Raw genomic sequence first — 20156 nt, 5'->3', positions numbered from 1 at the left:
TTTTAGTATGTTCCTAGGTTATGTGGCTGTTGATGGATAAAGGCCCATTCTCTGGAAGTGGCTAATCTAGAGCTTATTCTTGAAGAAAAGGAGATTAGTGAGGCAGATTTAGAAGGAGGTATTGATATTATGGACTTTTCTTTCCTTTAAAGTCCCAAAATATGTTTTTAAAAGTTTTTAAGATTTTTAAAAAGTTCTTTAAAGTTTAGAGGTTTTTTCCTTTTCCTTTAATGGAAAGAGAATAATTATTCTTTTGCATATCCCTCCTGATAGCATGCCTGCCAATCCTTAGAAATACCTCCTGGAGGTTGCAACTTTACATTAATGTGTGTCTTCACAGGAGCTGGACAATGTCATTTTGATACTAAAATGTGCTTTTATTATAAAGGAACATTTTAGGTGGCAGTGCTTCTTGTGGGAGGCTTATGTTTTGTAAAAATAAAACAAGAGCTATTCCTGACCTCCCTACTCTGGAGTTTCTGGTGTCTATGGCTCAAATAGACTTAGATGAGAAGAGGAACAATATCAGGGTTTAGAGTCTGGCATTTGGTCAACTAAGAGTTGTGCTGTGTGGTAGGTGCTTCACATTTTTTAATTGAGGAGACTGGGCCAGTTGATTTTAAAAGGCCCTTGAATCTGCATGGCTTAAAGATTCTGAGCCCCTTCTCTGTCTTCTCAAGGCAGAGCCTTTAGCCTTTTGTTTTCTCCTGGATTATTCTGCCCTGTGAACATTAGCTCCTTTCCAGGAAGAGTCAGTTCCAAGTTTTTGGAATTCCTGGAGGAATAGAATTTACCCTACACATATGCACATGTACACTTCAGTTTCCCCTTAAGCCCATCCCAGAACAATCTAAATTTCTAGTAGTCCTCAGGAGCCAGAGGATGAGCTGTGACAACCAAAGCCCTCCGTCAGCCAAAAGTTTTCTGTCTTTACACTTCTTAAGGTAGCTTTCCACTGGGCCACACTCTCTAGGAGAGTACAATGCTCGGTCCCCCCCACCCAAATGTGACCTTTCCTTGATTCTCCAGAATACCATGGTTACCAAGATAGCTTGCTGAAATGTCATTATTCTCTCATGAATTAGCTATGCATAGACCATAAAAATGGTTAAAGAAGTATAGTCTCCCCACTGTCCGGGAGCTTATATATTAATGTCAGATTAGGGAAACCAATCACTGCAATGGTGCTGTGGTAGAGGAATGTTGTCAGTGTCCTTCCTGGGATGTTGCCTTCCCTGATACCTACATACTGCTGTGTAACCCCTGGGCAAACAGCCTCTTTCTCTATGTCAACGTCCATAACCCTAAGCAGTAATGGTGTCACCAGTCCTTGAGCTCCTCATGGGCAAGAATGTGGGTTTTCCAACTCTGTATTCCTGTTGTTCATGTCAGGCTGAAAGTACGTTTCCTGAATGAGTTAATGAATTAATCTGTTAGCTAAGTATCAAAATTCAAAGAAGTGAAAGTCTTTGGATTCTTTACTCTTTTGGGGTTTGTTTTTATTTTTTTTCCTATAAGTTTTACGCAGGTATTTGTTTCACATTAACTAAAATGCTAAATTTGAACTTTCCTTGCAGACTATTCTAATCCACTTGTAAAAACCTCAGAGAGTTTCATAAATTGGGTACATCTGATGTCTTCTCCCTTGAGATTTTCTGCATATAGAGAGATGTGAATAATATTTTAAGTAGGCCTCTTTGCAGTTAATAGTCTTTAAATAATAATAGCATTTTATTTTAAATTGAGATGAGTTCATTTAAGTCAGGTAAGAAGGGGCCTCTATGAACCATACTTTGAGTGAGAGAAGTGTAGCTGGAAGATACCTAAGAAATCTTTTACTGAAGTCCTTTCACTGGGATTCAAACTAAAGTCCAGAGAGGAAAAATTTTGCATGAACACATGAATATATAATTAGAAGAGGCTCAACAAGAATTGTGGTCTTCCTATATGATTTTCTCTGATTTGTCTTTGAATGATATCTAGAACCCTAGTTTTTATTCTGGGGAGAACACAACAGCCTGACTCTGGCACCATATATAGAAAAACTTTGTAAGAGATATTGTAGATACCATGTTTATATTGAAAATACCTGCTTGCACCCTCTGCACTGGTAGGTAGTCTTTGTGATTATCAAGAGAGGAGAAGTACCTCTGATCTTGTTACCCCAGAATGGACACAGAATGGGCATTTGGAAAATGTCTTAACTGAATAGAACCTTGTCTTATTCTTAGCTCAAGATGAGAGGGCTCCTAGAGGTTTCTCCATCCAGGATAACTCCTACCAAGGGGCAGAAGAATGGATCAGGATATTTGGTCCTGCTCCTTCAGCCCATGCCTTCTGCCTTCCAGAAAATGTCAGGTGGTCACAAGCCCTGGCATGTTTTGTCCCTGCTTCAACTCATCCCAGGCCACATGGCAGAGACATTATTCCTGCCCTTTCATGTCTTCCTTGCTTCTTCTGAACTTCTGAATTCCTTCTTCAAATTATCAAAGAGGAATTATTCTTTATTCTGATTATAAAAGCAAAATATCTTTATAGTCTACATATAATTGTTGCAGTGCACCTTTGAAAGCATCCAGCCAACTGTCCATCCATCCATCTATATACCCATCTGTTCATCTGTCCACTGAGCATCTCTAGCTATGTATGTGCCAGTCCCCATGGTGTACCATGGGGGATAGCAAGGACCAGCATTCTACCCTGCTCTCAAAGAGCTCAACAAAGTTTACAAAAGGCAGAATGGTTTATCAACAACTGAAGCCTGAACCTAACATAGTTTCCTGCTCCCTTTGAATTAAGAGGCACCTGTCATCTTGTCTGTTGAAAGAAATATCACCAAACCAGAGCACAACCATCTGTCCATTGTGGTGGGAGGCATCGTGGAGGCAGCCCTTCAAGCAAATGTGTCAATCCAATGTCCTGTAAAAGGTAAGCATGGTTGTTTTCAGTGGGAGGGTGCATGACTAGCCAATTGCCAGGGACAGCAGCTGGTATTTTAATATTCTAGACTTCAATCTGATAGGCTTAAAAATCTGATTTTCAGCACACTGACAGTTGATCTGACTCCGAAGAGAGAGCTTATCCAAGCTTAGAGGACAAATGTATAAAACAGAATGCCGATTTACTTGTCTCTAGCATGAACTGTCACTGCCATGCATACCAGAATGTTCATATTGGCAAGACCAGAACACTCTGTCCCTATGGGCAGATCTATAGGGAAGGGTGGTGTTTAATCAAATGGTTGTTTAATAAAAATGAAGATTGAAAGGGGATTTTTGAAAATTGTTAGATGTGTATTCTAACTAGACAAAGTCTAGGCTCAGCAAAGTCAGGTTGGGAACAGGAATATCAATGTCCTCTGCTTAGGCTCTGTCCTGGACTGTCCTTGGATGGGCACCATCAGCCTGTATCTCAGTGGCTCTTTCTGCTTTGTTTATAACTGTGGACAACCCTCCTTTCTAACAGACAAACTCTTCAGTAGAAATAACACTATGTACCTTAACCTAGGGCTGTGCTGTCTCTTTAAGCCACTCTCTTAAGTGTTAACCTGAGCCCATCCATCCCCAAGCTGTAGATGAACATTACATCTGCATGAGTGAGGAGGTTGCATAAACAACTTTTTATCAGTTCCTTACGGAGAATTATGAACTCAAATTTGAGATCTTTTTCTTTCATTTAATTTTTTTTTTTTTTTTGGTACTAGGGATTGAACCCAGGGGTACTTAACCACTGAACCACATCCCCAGCCACTTTTATTTTTTATTTTGAGGCAAGGTCTTGCCAAATTGCTTAAGGCCTCACTAAATTTTTGTAGCTGGCTTTAAACTTGCAGTCCTCCTGCTTCAGCAGGATTATGGGATTACAAACGTGCGCCACAATGCCCAGCCAGATCTGCTCTTTTAAGGTAACTTTGTATATGCCCTTAATTTACTGCATTTTGACTTAACTCTGTGGACAGCTGTGATTCCCTAATATCCAAGCTTTAAGGAGAAACCTGTAATTGGAGCCACTGAAGATGAATTTTGCCTGGGCCATAACCCAGATAGTCCAGGGTGGCTGTAGGAGCCTTTACCACTGTTCTCAGTGACACAGTGAAAGCACATGTCACTTATCCAGCTTTCAGCTCTCCTCCCCTGGAGTGATCAGTTACTTGCCATGTTTCCAGAGCTGCAACTTTGGCTCCACAAACAGTGGAAATTTGCTAACCCCCAAGGTATTATTTTTCACCCTCTGGAAGTCCCTGCAGTACTTGGCCAATGCAGTCTTTTGAAAAATCTCTCCAGTCTCCCAACTGACTCCACCCACAAATATGTGAGTTTTCTGGCAAAATAGACCTACCATTACAGAATGGCCGGCATTCTCTGGCCACAGCAAGGAGAAAAGCAGAACAGAGCTTTGCAGATGCCAAGCCACAAATGTCTAAAGTTTCTATAGCCTTCCACCTGCAGAGGACTCTGAAAAATAGATCTGACTTCTATTAAGTGAAACCTCAACTTATAGCATTACTTCTAAATTTTTCACTTCCCCAATCGTTTAAAATCAGGCTTTCAAGGGAGATGAGCCATTTAAAGGGCTGGAGTATTTGCTATCCTAAGCCAGGGACTGCATTCAGGGCAAACTGTTTTTTTGTGTCAGGTTTATTCTCTTATCCAGGCCCTGTCTGAAGGAGGGTTGTCTCTGACCCCTTCCCACTGCAGCTGCCCCTCCTGCCCTGTGCTGTTGTGCTATGGGTGGATGGCACAACTTGCCTCTTCCTTCAATAAGGTTCAGTGTTGGGAGCGCCCATCTCCCTGCTTTCTACCCCATCATTCTGCCCTTCCTAGGGATTGTCCCATTTGGTCTTCTTGACATGGCAGCCGTCTCCTAGGATTTTAGACCCCAGAACCTCAACAGGGGTTCTTTTCTTTTCCAAATAAACCTTTCTCTGAAGGAACGACAGTTATTTTGAGTTATATGCCATTTTAAACAAACCTGTAATGAACTTAGTCTTTTTGTATGGGCAGAAGCCATGGCCAAGTTAACTTTTTATGGCAAGTCATCTTTTTACAGACAGTGAAGTTAATGTAGGGTCAGGATATTTGGGTTTTACAGCAATTTTGTCACTAGCTAGCATATAATGTAGGTGAGTCACATATCTTTCTTGCCCTCATCTGTAAAACAGGAAATATACTATATAGGATGGTTATCATCTAGTCCTTCTTTGTTCATATGAGTACATCATAACAATTTACAAAATCAAATACTGACTTGCAAATTACATTTTTATATTTCAAATAAGAATTTCTATAAATCAGTGATGTATAAAGAGTTTTTACTTTTCACTTGCTTTTACCAGATTTATTATTAATTATAATGAGCTCATTTTGTAGATTCCATACCACATATTCATAACTTCTAGACAAATTCATAATCCTTTATTATCGCCAAATATATTTTATTCAATCCATGTGGTACAGAGATCAACAATGATTATTTCTAGTAATTCTTAAGGATATTTCTAATAATCTACTAAATAGTAGAACCTGAAAATCAGTGTATTACTAAAGTTTAAAAGTTCTGAATTGTAAAGGTTATTTATCTTGCTCTTTTAAAAAAGAAGTTTTGTTTTATTTTTTCTAAAAATGGGGGGTAGGAGGCCATTAAACTAACTGTACCCTTTCTGTCATCTTCTGGTAAGAAGAGAAAGCTCCTCTGAGCAAAATTAACAGTAAAGATATATAGCTGCATCCTTAATTTTTTAATCGTGTAAGTGCATAGCAAAAGCATTGTTCTTTTTTCCATCTTAGATCTGAGAAGCTCTCTTGGCCCACAGATTGGAGTAGGTTTGAGCAAGGTGATTCCCAAATGGATGGCACTGTCAAAGCTATCAATGGCTCAGTCCCAAAGTAGAAAATCTCTTAAACACAAGCTCCACTGGACAACTGCTCCTTAGAGCAAGGTGAAAGTGCCTGGAAGGATTGGGGATGCTTTGAAATTCAAGCTAAACTAAAGAATAAAAACATTTTAGAGTACTGGCTATAACACATAGTATGTATTTCTTCAGAAAGAAAAGTCCTGCCACCGTGTTTGGCACCTGATAGCACGCCAGGCAGCTGATTTTTGTAGGGTATACACAATAAGGGCAGATACAGAGGCAAATGAATGAATAAAAGCCAAAGTTATATGAAACTGAATCCAGGCATATATAAGACTAAGTAGAAGTCACTGCAGCTATGCAAAAATAAACTAGCCAGTGCAATAAGAGTACTTTTATGTTTATTTTTATTTATTTGTTTGTTTATTTTGGTGACCCCCAGGGCCATCCCACCTCTTTTTTTATATTTTATTTTAAGACAAGTTCTCACTAAATTAATCAGGGCCTTGTCAACTTGCTTAGGCTGGCTTTGAACTTGCAGTCCTACTGCCTCAGCCTTCCAAACTGTTAGGATTACAGGTGTGTGCCACTGTGCCTGGCAAGAGTATTTTTAAGAGAAAATGGAAGTTTAATAAAAGAAAATTTCTTCTCATATATAGATAATATAATTACATTGAAAATCCAAGAAAATATAGAAAGATTTTGGATCTGTAAATGCAGGATAATTCCAGTTTTTTAAAAAAATAAGAAAAAGTCAACAAATAAATGGCTTAATACTATATCTCAAAGCCCTAGAAAAAGAAGAACAAATCAACACCGAAAGCAGTAGAAGACGGAAATAATTAAAATTAGGGCTGAAATTAATGAAATCAAAACAAAAGAAACAACTGAAAAATTGATAAAACAAAAAGTTGGTTCTTTGAAAAAATAAATAAAATTGACAGCCCATTAGCTACGCTAACAAGAGGAGAGAGAAAACTCAAATTAATAATATGTTTTGAAAAAGGTAATATCACAACAGACACTACAGAAATATAGAAGATAACTAGAAATTATTTTGAAAACTTGTACTCCAATAAAATAGAAAATATCAAAGGCATCAACAAATTTCTTAAAGTCATATGATTTGCCCAAATTGAATCAGACCAATATCAACCAATGAAATAAAAGATGCCATCAGAAGCTTACCAACCAAGAAAAGCCCACAGCTGAATTCTACAAGACCTGTAAAGAAGAACTAATACCAATACTCTTCAATTTATTTCAGGAAGTAGAAAAAGAGGGAGCACTTCCAAACTCATTCTATGAGGACAATATCACTCTGATTCCAAAACCAGGCAAAAACACATCAAAGAAAGAAAACTTCAGACCAATATCTTTAATGAATATAGATGCAAAAATTCTCAATAAAATTCTGGCAAATACAAAAACATATCAACAAAAGAGTTCACCACAATCAAGTGGGATACATCCCAGGAATGCAAGGTTGGTTCAACATACAGAAATAAATAAATGTAATTCATTACATCAATAGACTCAAAGATAAGAATCATATGATCATCTCAATAGATGCAGAAAAAGCATTTGAAAAAATGAATCACTCCTTCATATTCAAAACCCTAGAAAAATTAGGAAAATATCTCAATATCATAAATGCTATCTATGCTAAGCCAACAACATTCTAAATGGAGAAAAATTGAAGGCATTCTTTCTAAAAATTGGAACAAGACAGGATAAGCCATCTTTCACCATTTGTATTTAACACAATTCTTGGAAGACTGGCCAGAGCAATTAGACAAACAAAAGAAATTAAAGGAATATAGATAGGAAAAGAAGAACTCAAATGAAAATTATTTGCTGATGATATGATTCTATACCTAGAAGACCCAAAAAGTTCCACCAGAAAATTTCTAAAACTAGCAAATGAATTTAGCAAAATAGTGGGATATAAAATCAACACCCATAAATCAAAGGCATTTTTGTATATCAGTGACAAATCCTCAGAAAGGGAAATAAGGAAAACTACCCCATTTACAATAACTTAAAAAAAAACTTGGGAATCATCTTAATGAAAGAGGTGAAAGATCTGTATAATGAAAATTACAGAACCCTAAAGAAAGAAATCAAAGAAGACCCTAGAAGATGGAAAGATCTACCTTGCCCTTGGATAGGCAGAATTATTATTATCGAAATGACCATACTTCCAAAAACACTATATATATTTAATGCAATTCCCATCAAAATCTCAGTGACATTACTCATAGAAATAGAAAAAATCAGTCATGAAATTCATCTGGAAAAATAAGAGACCCAGGATAGCTAAAGCAATTCTTAGCAGGAAGAGTGAAGCAGGTGGCATCACTATACCAGACTTCAAACTATACTACAGAGCAATAGTAACTAAAATAGCATGGTATTGGCAACAAAGCAGACAGGTAGACCCCTGGTACAGAATAGAGGACACAGAGACTAACCCACAAAATTATAATTATCTTATATTTTAGACAAAGGTGCCAGAAACATACATTGAAGAAAAGATAGCCTCTTCAACAAATGGTGCTGGGAAAACTGGAAATCCATATGCAACAAAATGAAATTAAACCCCTATCTCTCACCATTCACAAAACTCAACTTAAAGTGGATCAAGGACCTAGGAATTAAACCAGAGACCCTGTGTCTAATAGAAGAAAAGTAGGCCCTAATCTCTATCATGTTGGATTAGGCCCCAACTTCCTTAATAAGACTCCTACAGCACAAGAATTAAAATCAAGCATCAAGAATGAATAAAGGGGATGGATTCAAACTAAAAAGTTTCTTCTCAACAAAAGAAACAATCTGTGAGGTGAATAGAGAGCCTACATATTGGGAGCAAATTTTTACCCCTCACACATTAGATAGAGCACTAATCTCTAGAGTATATAAAGAACTCAAAAAGTTAAACACCAAAAAAACCAAATAACCCAATCAATAAATGGGCTAAGGACCTGGAAAGACACTTCTCAAAAGAGAATATATAATCAATCAACAAATATATGAAAAAATGTTCATCATCTCTAGCAATTAGAGAAATGCAAATCAAAGCTACTCTAAGAGATCATCTCACTCCAGTCAGAATGGCAGCTATTAAGAATACAAACAACAAGTGTTGGTGAGGATGTGAGGGGAAAGACACACTCATACATTGCTGGTGGGACTGCAAATTGGTGCAGCCAATATGCAAAGCAGTATGGAGATTCCTTGGAAAACTGGGGATGGAATCTCCATTTGACCCTCCATTTGACCCTCTCCTCGGTCTATACCCAAAGGACTTAAAAACATCATACATCAATGTTTATAGCAGGAAAACAGCCACATCAATATTTATAGCAGCATAATCACAATAGCTAAACTGTGGAACCAACATAGATGCCCTTCAATAGATGAATGGATTAAAAAGTGAAATATATACACAATGGAATATTACTCATCAATAAAAGAGAATAAAAACATGGCATTTGCAGGTAAATGGATGGAGTTAGAGAAGATAATGCTAAGTGAAGTAAGCCAATTACAAAAAACCAAATGTCGAATGTTTTCTCTGATATAAGGAGGCTGATTCATAGTGGGGTAGCATGGGAGGAATAGGCGAACTCTAGATAGGGCAAAGGGGTGGTAGGGGAAGGGGAGGGGACATGGAGTTAGAAATGATTGTGGAATGTAATATACATCATTATCTAAAGTTCATGTATGAAGACATGAGTTGATATGAATATACTTTGTATACAACCAGAGATATGAAAAATGGTGCTCTATGTGTAATATGAATTGTAATGCATTCCGCTGTCATATATAACAAATTAGAATTTAAAAATACTAAAAAAGCCATACAGGATTGCTAAAATTTAACAATCTAAACCTATAATAAATATGAAAGAACAAGTGGTAAGAATAGCCCAGGCCTTTAGGAATCAATACAAATAGCAAACTACCCAACATAAAAACGAAAAAAGGATATGAAGAGACAATTTTCAGAAAGTAAAACCCCAGTGGCTAATAAACATATGAAAATGTTCCTGTTCTCAATAGTAAAGGAACTAAAAATAGAAGTGACATTCCACCTGAGACTTATTACACTGGGAAAGCTTAAAATGTTTAATACTGCCCAGGGTTATCAAGAACATGGAGAGTAGGATCTCATGCACTGCTGGCCAAAGTGCATGTTGGACGAACCAATTCAGAGAATAATTTTGTAAAATCTGATAAAGTCTTAAGATAAATCTCAAAACCAGAAATTCCACTCATGGATATAGCCCTCTTTAAGCAAAGAGGCAGTATTAAGAATGTACATTGCAGCATTATTTATAATACCATAGAGAGAAAGATATGTATATCAATGTTAGAATGCTTTTACTCTTGGGAGAAGGAAAGAAAGAAGGCATGGGGATAGAACTTTAGCTCTAGCCATAATGCTTTGTTGCTTTAAAAATGCCTAAAGCAAATAAAGACATATCAATGTCCATTAATTTTGGGTCATGACTTGTGATTTTCAGTTAAAATGTCCTTTTGGTTCTCCCCCCTCTGGGCCCTACCTGTACCTTGCTGTCACACTCTCTGGAGCCGGTCTTCTGTTACAAATGAAAGGTTAGGAGGGTGACCAGGAAGATGCCTTCTTCTCCTGGAATTTTGCTCTGCATCCTGGGTCCTTGGCAAAAATCTGGGATGGGGATAAGATTAATACAAAGGTAGGAAAATGTTTCAAATAAGATAACAGGGGCCAGGGATATAGCTCAATGGTAGAGCACTCGACTAGCATGTGTATGGTCTTAATTTCAATCCCCAGAACCTAAAAAAAGAAAGAAAGAAAAGAAACATGGGCAATCACAATTTAGAACTGAGCATCAAGAATTTTCATCTAATAATAAAATTGAGGAGGGAATATGGGGGGAAAAATCCTCTCTCAAAATAGGTGGATACAATGTCCTCTACAAAGGAATTGTTTGGAGCCAGAATACCAGCCCATGAAAATTCCAATCGCCTATATTATGACTTGAAAACTATAGTTGTAATAAAAAAGAAAACAACCAAATAATGAAAGTATCTGTACTTTGATGAAAACAAAATTTGGTAGCTTTGAAATAGTCTTTCATTTATTCAAAACTTCTTAAGGCAAAAATAACTAAGGGAAAGTAAGTATGAGAGGGTGGTTTGAGGAGACTTGAACAGTATTAGGTGAGAATTATTCAGGTCTTGGCTATGTCCTCATGATCCTCAGAATGCATAGCTTTTTCTAGATGTCTTATGTCAGCCATGGCCCTATGTTGAACAATCTAGATCCAGTGCCACATTTTCTCCAGAAAAAAAATGAAGAAAAAGTAGGAAAACATATTTCCCCTGAGGTAACTAGGCAAGAACTGGTTGAAACAAAATATTGAAAGTTCAATATGAAGAGACCTCAGAAATGAATCTGAAATAATCTTCCCATGTACATATATGAAAACGACACAGCCAATCCCACCATCATGTATATCCATAAGAATGGGATCCTAACTAGAATAAGACATATTCCATGCTCATATATTTATATCAAAATGGATTCTGCTGTATAACTAAAAAGAATGAATAAATAAGTTTTTAAAAAAGAAATCTATGAGTCCAGCTTGCAAGTTTTGCAAACAAGGCCCAGAGGGGAAAGAGTTGACCAAAGGAGCAAACCTGGCCAATGACAGGGCAAGATTGGAACTGGGTCATTGCTTCTGAAGCTAGTGCTGTTTTTATTCTGAATTCCTCTCCTTTTTTATATTTTCTTGTTTCCTTACAAAAAGTAACACTTCTCATTATTAAAATATTTGGAAAACATACAATCAAATTATGAGGCAAAAAGTTCCTGTAATCCCATCCCCCAAACAACTATTATCTCCATTGTGTTATATTCCTGTAACTCACTCTCTATGTTTAAGTCATGGAATTTTCTCATGTTATTAAAAAGTCATAAGTAGTATTTAATAGCTGCACCAATGTATCATTGTATGAATTTAACCTAATTAAATCATTCCCTTAATTTTGCAAACTTAAGCTATTTATACTTCTTTACAATTACAATAGCAGTAAAAGAAGCATTTTTGTGCATATAACTTTTGTGTTGCTTGAATTACTTTTTAAAAGACAGATGAATGGAATTAGAATTACTAGGTCACAGGACACTGAATATTTTATAACTTCATAGAGCATTAAAATGTCTATAATGCTAAATACATTATTATCAAATTGCCTTCTAGAAAGTCTCAACCTGTGGTGTAAGTTTAAGCCCTACAGTACCGTTGTGCCTTTTCTTTTTCTTTTCTTCTACCCATTGATGAGACACGATGAGGGAAATAGTAGATATATTGTATGTATGAGCAGATGCTGGAAAATGTAGTTCTCATTGGACTAAAGCTCTTCGTGCTCAGGAGATGAGGGAGAGCAGGGGAAACATTTCATATCTATGGGATGCTGATCAGTTTCCAGGGAAACATAAAATTTTAAAGGATTTTCTTAATCAAGGAATTTTTTCAGGGTTTGAAGGCTGTAGAATATACCTAGGAATTCTGTTGATGTCTAGCCAATTATTAGCTTAATTCTTAACAGGGTTTAATAATGTTACTTTCAGGAAAGGACCTTGGGAAAATACTTGTGGTGCATCAGGATTATATAGTTAAATTCCTAAATATAGTCTCATCACTCTGACTAATTATTTTACCCCATCATCCTTGGGATTATACTACATAGGATAGAATTTAATGGTAGTAATTCTTAAACATCTTTAAGTTACAAGTTCCTTTGAGAAGAGAGAGAGAGAGAGAGAGAGAGAGAGAGAATGAATATGAGCAAGCTCGTGCACACGCATGCCATCTCTCCCCCAAGGTTCATTTACTTACAAAACTCTACATAAGAAGAACTAATACCAATACTTTTCAAGCTTTTCAGGAAATAGAAAAAGAGGGAGAACTTCCAAATTCATTCTACGAGGCCAACATCACCCTGATTCCTAAACAGACAAAGACACTTCAAAGAAAGAAAACTACAGACCAATATCTCTAATGAACATAGATACAAAAATCCTCAATAAAATTCTGGCAAATCAGATACAGAAACATATCTAAAAGATCGTGCATCATGATCAAGTAGGATTCATCCCTGGGATGCAAGGCTGGTTCAATATACAGAAATCAATAAATGTTATTCACCACATCAATAGACTTAAAGATAAGAACCATATGATAATCTCAATAGATGCAGAAAAAGCATTCAACAAAGTACAGCATCCCTTTATGTTCAAAACTCTAGAAAAACTAGGGATAACAGGAAAATACCTCAATATTGTAAAAGCTATCTATGCTAAGCCTCAGGCTAGCATCATTATGAATGGAGAAAAATTGAAGGCATTCCCTCTAAAATCTGGAACAAGACAGGGATGCCCTCTCTCACCACTTCTGTTCAACATAGTTCTCAAAACACTGGTCAGAGCAATTAGACGGATGAAAGAAATTAAAGGCATAAAAATAGGAAAAGAAGAACTTAAATTATCACTATTTGCGGAAGACATGATTCTATACCTAGCAGACCCAAAAGGGTCTACAAAGAAACTACTAGAGCTAATAAATGAATTCAGCAAAGTGGCAGGATATAAAATCAACACGCGTAAATCAAAGGCATTCCTATATATCAGCGACAAATCTTCAGAAATGGAAATGAGGACAACCACCCCATTCACAATATCCTCAAAAAAAATAAAATACTTGGGAATCAACCTAACAAAAGAGGTGAAAGACTTATACAATGAAAACTACAGAACCCTAAAGAGAGAAATAGAAGATCTTAGAAGATGGAAAAATATACCCTGTTCATGGATAGACAGAACTAACATTATCAAAATGGCAATATTACCAAAAGTTCTCTGTAGGTTTAATGCAATGCCAATCAAAATCCCAACAGCATTTCTTGTAGAAATAGATAAAGCAATCATGAAATTCATATGGGAAAATAAAAGACCCAGAATAGCAAAAACAATTCTAAGCAGGAAAGGTGAATCAGGCGGTATAGCAATACCAGACTTCAAGCTATACTACAGAGCAATAATAACAAGAACAGCATGGTACTGGTACCAAAACAGGCGAGTGGACCAATGGTACAGAATAGGGGACACAGAGACCAATCCACAAAATTACAACTATCTTATATTTGATAAAGGTGCTAAAAGCATGCAATGGAGGAAGGATAGCATCTTCAACAAATGGTGCTGGGAAAACTGGAAATCCATATGCAACAAAATGAAACTGAATCCCTTTCTTTTGCCATGCACAAAAGTTAACTCAAAATGGATCAAAGAGCTTGATATCAAATCAGAGACTCTGCGTCTGATAGAAGAAAAAGTTGGCTCTGATCTACATATTGTGGGGTCGGGCTCCAAATTCCTTAATAGGACACCCATAGCACAAGAGTTAATAACAAGAATCAACAAATGGGACTTACTCAAACTAAAAAGTTTTTTCTCAGCAAGAGAAACAGAAACAATAAGAGAGGTAAATAGGGAGCCTACATCCTGGGAACAAATTTTTACTCCTCACACTTCAGATAGAGCCCTAACATCCAGAGTATACAAAGAACTCAAAAAATTAAACAATAAGAAAACAAATAACCCAATCAACAAATGGGCCAAGGATCTGAACAGACACTTCTCAGAGGAGGACATACAATCAATCAACAAGTACATGAAAAAATGCTCACCATTTTTAGCAGTCAGAGAAATGCAAATCAAAACCACCCTAAGATACCATCTCACTCCAGTAAGATTGGCAGCCATTCTGAAGTCAAACAACAACAAGTGCTGGCGAGGATGTGGGGAAAAGGGTACACTTGTACATTGCTGGTGGGACTGCAACTTGGTGTGGCCAATTTGGAAAGCAGTATGGAGATTTCTTGGAAAGCTGGGAATGGAACCCAGCTATTCCCCTTCTTGGTCTATTCCCTAAAGACCTAAAAAGAGCATACTACAGGGATACTGCTGCATTGATGTTCATAGCAGCATAATTCACAATAGCTAGACTGTGGAACCAACCTAGATGCCCTTCAATAGATGAATGGATAAAAAAAAAATGTGGCATTTATACACAATGGAGTATTACTCTGCACTAAAAAATGACAAAATCATGGCATTTGCAGGGAAATGGATGGCATTAGAGCAGATTATGCTAAGTGAAGCTAGCCAATCCCTAAAAAACAAATGCCAAATGTCTTCTTTGATATAAGAAGAGCAACTAAGAACAGAGCAGGGAGGAAGAGCATGAGAAGAAGATTAACATTAAACAGGGATGAGAAGTGGGAGGGAAAGGGAGAGAGAAGGGAAATTGCATGGAAATGGAAGGAGACCCTCATTGTTATACAAAATTACATATAAGAGGAAGTGAGGGGAAAGGGGAAAAAAACAAGTGGGAGAAGTGAATTACAGTAGATGGGGTAGAGAGAGAAGATGGGAGGGGAGGGAAGGGGAGGGGGAGAATAGAGAATAGGAAAGGCATTAGAACACATCAGACACTAGTATGGCAATATGTAAAACAGTGGATGTGTAACTGATGTGATTCTGCAATCTGTATACAGGGTAAAAATGGGAGTTCATAACCCACTTGAATCAGATGTATGAAATATGATATGTCAAGAATTATGTAATGTTTTGAACAACCAATAATAAAAATTTAAAAAAACTACATATAATTTTCAGAAGATTTAAAAAGGAAATTTGAGGATTTGCTTATTCCTGTTTGATAAACTGAACATTTTGGTGCTTAAGACCATAACCTAAATTAAAGCTAATTTATTTTTCTTGATCTGTGGTTTTTGAAATATATACTCTCTCCTATACTGTGGTTATTTCCTTTTTAGACTATTTACAATACTTGAAATCGCTAAAATTTTAGTGGGGGAAAAAGTCTATTTAAAACATCTCTCTCCACTCTAAAAGGCTCCCCCCTAGTTTTTCCTACTTTTGCGTATAATACAGAAATCATTCCACCCTCTTCCTCTCTTAACCCTATGTGTGTCAAAAATCAATCATGGGGGCCAGAATTGTGGCTCAGTGGTAGAGCACTTGCTTAGCAATTTTGAGGCACTGGGTTCAAGCACCACACTATAAAAGGGGGAGTGGGGCTAGAGTTATTGCTCAGTGGTAGTGCACTTGCCTTGAAAGTGTGAGGCACTGGGTTTGATCCTAGCACCACATAAAGACAAATAAAGGCATTGAGTTCATAAACAACTATAAAAAGTATTTTTTAAAAAACTAAATAAACAAAATAAAAGTATTGTATTCATCTACAACTTAAAAAAAAATCAATCATGGATGGTTGGAAACTCCATCCATCCTTCCATCCGTTTAGCAGCATCCACTTAGGATTTACCAATCCCAATCTAATTCCTTAATGAGCAGAGATGAATAAGATCTTGTTTCTGTAGCTATGTAGATCAAGGAATTATGATATGATGTCACAAAAAATAATAGAAGTGTTTAAAAAGTGTGCCAGACACATAAAGAAGAGATTAGTTATGGCTTCTAAATAGTTAGAGAAGGTTCACAGAAGAAATGAATTGCAACCAAGACATTTATAACAAAAAAGGAAGGACAATTTAATCAAAAAAAAGCATATATGTAAAAGCACAGAAATGGGAGAGGGCCTGGCTTGTTTTCAAAACCACGAGTAGATCCATGATGTAAAGCAGAGGATATGAGGGGGAGTGGTAAGAGGTGTATTTGGAAGTGTAATTTAGGACCAGATTGTGAAAGTCTTTTAATGTCATGCTAAAACATATGGACTGCATTTTACTGGCAATGAGGAGATAAGAACAGTTCTAATCAGGGTAATGGTATGAGCCTATCTGATTTTTAGAGCATTCTGCCTTCAATATGGATGAAGAATTAGAGGAGCAACTGCATAAAGCCCACAAATTGAGCTCAACCAAATTTTATTACTGGTCATTGATTGGATTGTTGGGCCTAAAATCTCCCATTCACTCAACATACTGGATTAAGGTACCATGTCTCTGATTTGTTCAGGAAAGAGCAGCCATGTCTGAAATCTAGCAATGATGTATCATTAATTGAGGAGCTATGATACAAATGTCCCCAGCCTAGGACTGCGGTATTAGCATATGAAGACTAAGAGCAGCTTTATTGTAGAGACAGAGAAGTAGATGCTAAGAGGCAGCATCTCAATAAAGAACATAGTGAAAAACTATCAAAACTCATCACAAACAACAATCACTTAAGCAGCTAACATATATCAGCTTGAACAAACAGCCTAGGAAATGGATATTAGTTTTAATAGTAGTACATTATTTTGCTTAGTAGGAAATAGACTCCAGTATATATAGTTACTTGTCCTTGTTTCTATACCTAATCAGTGTGTGAGTTAAGATTTAAACCCAAGTCTACATAGAAGGAAACAATGGGTTAGAGATAGTGGAATGGGAAAAACGCAGGAGGTCTCACCAGAGGGAGGGTGTCAAAGCAGAGGTTTGAAGCAGAGTCTAGGAAGTGCTACAGCTTGTGAACAGGGTTCCAGAAGCTCAGGAATGGGTAACAAGCCAGGTTCCCACCTGAGGGGGAACACTGTCCCATGTGTGAGATCTAGGATCCAAGCTGAGTACATGGAGAGGTGTCAGCTAATGTTAGGCCAAGATTCTGTCTGCAGTGCCAAGTCAGGCCACGTGCTTCCACCACCCCTGCAGAAGTGGGCAAGGAGCCTGGCCTGCTGCACTATTTGGTAATGACTATCCACCCTTACCCAACTCTTCTCATGCTTGCCCCAAACCTCTTTGTACTCATATTTAGATTATTGATTTAGCAGATTACAAAGCCTTATTTCTAAAACAGTAGTTTGTTCTTAGAAGATCCATTGAAGCTCTATTCTGAATGCACATTGAGAATTGAATATTATTTTTATCCAATCTCAGTTTCTCATATGGAGAAAACATAGGCCTGTATGCAATCAAAAAGTGAAAAGAAAATCTAGAATAAGGTAGCTGGATATGCAAAATGAAAACCAGGAAAGCTTATTCAGACTCCTACCAAATTTCAGACTTATGGCAAAAAACCTTGTGTGTTTGCATATACTGAGTCTTAACATTGTCTTGAAGCATGATCTAGTGATCTAGTCCTATTGTTAACAGTACTGCTTTCATCCCTAAGGATCTTCACCTCATTCCTGTCTTCAGTCCCACCAATACATTTTTCTGTACTGAAAACTTAGCAGATGCCCAGCTACCCATTAAGATTCATCCTTTCACATGGTAGATGCAGACTGACCTTAATAAAGTCCTCTGTATTTTTATCACATAATTCCACATTTGTGCTCATTCATTCTTTTTTAAAAAATATTTTTTAGTAGTATCTGCTTTTTTAGGGGTGTGTGGGAGGGTGGGTTGAGGGTATCAGGGATTAAACTCAGAGGTACTTGACCACTGAGCCACATTCCCAGCCCTATTTTGTATTTTATTTAGAGATCACCAGGAAGACCTTCTGAAACCCAGGTTTCTGAAAAAAATGAGGTGCTTCAAATCCAGGAGGAGTCTTTGAGTGGTGCTTCCTGGTTGGCCTGCTTCCTCATGGCTCCTCTTGTTGTTGTCCAAGCAGGAGCCAGAGTTTTCTAGACCTGCCTGAGATATACTCATCTGCAGCTGGGAGGCTCTTTCTACAAGGCAGTAAAAGTGAAGGGTTGTAAACACTTAGAGCCAATCAACTCTATTATACAATAGAAGTCCTTGCTTGTTTTCTGCCCTCCAAGACTCTACTTTTGTCTGGTGTGAGATAGCAGAGAGCCTAGAGTACGTATGGAGGGTGAAGCAATATCTATTTTTTAATTATTATTTTTAGTTTTTATTTTTACATGTTTTACTAGTGTACTATAATTATGCATAATGGTGAGATTCATTGTTACATATTCATTCATGCACAGGATATAACAATATGTTTAGCCAACATCATTGCCCACTATTTCCCCTTTCCTTTCCTTCTTCCCACCCCCTGGTTTCTTTCCTCTACTGCTTTCCTGGCAATTTTCATAAGATTCCTCCCCCTTTCTTTTCCATTTTTCCTGTCTAGTTTCCACATATACAAGAGAAAACATATGACACTTGACTTTCTGAATTTGGCTTATTTTTAGCTAGACGAAATAAATGAATGAAAAGGAAAAATTAGAGGGGCACTAAGTTGGGACGGTACTAGTGATAGAACAGTGTTCTCAAGTTCCATCCATTTCCTGCAAATGACATAATTTTATTCTTCTTTATGGCTTAGTAGAACTCCATTGTGTATATATACACCACATTTTCTTTATTATTCATCCATTGATAGACACCTAGCCTGGTTCCATAGTTTGGCTATTGTGAATTGTGCTCTTTTAAACATGGGTATGCATGTATTACTGTAGTAGAGTATTGTGTAAAACACAGGAAATCATAAAAAGCCCTGGAGTAAACTAACAGTTAGTTCACCTGGGGAGTAGCTCAGCCTTGAACTGTCACTGACAGCTTACTCCAGCTTCTCTGCCCTAACTGTGCCTTCTTAGCAAGAGGGACCCACAGATCCCATATAGAGTGGGGACTCAAGAGAAGAAGTTTTGTTGAAATATATTCATCAGAAGTAAAAAAGCATGCAAGGCTGTAAGTACAGTCTGAAAAAGAGTGTTCATTGTAGAAGTGGAGGGAGCACCACAGGATCTATAGAGAAATTCAGCATCGCTATTAATATCTCAATTTAGTGCTTTTCTGGTTTTGCTTTTCATTCATTAATCCCCTCCAGCTATTTGATAATTCAGCATAAACTTATTCATTTTTATTATTGATACATAATACACCAAACTCATTTGTAATTGTGGATCATGTCATTTCAGACCTATAGACACCAATATCTCCCCACAGCCTACCCCAGCCCAAGAGATTCTGACTTAATTCATCTGCAATATGTCCTGAAACTCAGGGTTATTTTGAAGCTCTCCAGAAGATTCTAAAGTGGAGCCAAGATTAAGAACTACTCTTTTAGCCAGGAAATGGGACCAGAGGTCCCTATGAATTATCTAAAATGTTACCTCAAAATGAGAGACCCTTCCTCAGGAATCAGTGGCTGACCAGGAGTGAATGAGAAGGCTGGGGCTAATGGCAGAGCTCAGGCCCATGCTCTGGCTCATTCTGAAGGTAGAATCAAGCATATCAAAAACTGATACCTCAAGAGGAATCAGCTATCAATGCCTGAGACCACGGAAGTAATTTTAATATGAATCTCTGAGAGTGAGTAGTTATT

The 20156-nt window shown here is 37.2% G+C and overlaps 1 protein-coding gene across 1 annotated transcript in view; it reads left to right on the top strand.

Annotated features, from left to right (window-relative positions):
- The window catches only part of Adamtsl3 (ADAMTS like 3), a 320949-nt gene that overhangs the window by 271097 nt on the left and 29696 nt on the right, over window positions 1-20156 (top strand). The window contains exon 23 of the mRNA XM_026388213.2: window positions 2800-2928. Coding sequence (XP_026243998.2) covers window positions 2800-2928 — 129 coding nt within the window. The remainder of the gene's footprint in view (window positions 1-2799; window positions 2929-20156) is intronic.

This window comes from Urocitellus parryii, chromosome 6 (genome assembly GCF_045843805.1).
Source record: "Urocitellus parryii isolate mUroPar1 chromosome 6, mUroPar1.hap1, whole genome shotgun sequence".
Lineage (NCBI taxonomy): Eukaryota > Metazoa > Chordata > Mammalia > Rodentia > Sciuridae > Urocitellus > Urocitellus parryii.
The sequence above is the reverse complement of the archived record's forward strand: the minus strand, read 5'-3'. Positions and strand labels throughout refer to the sequence as shown.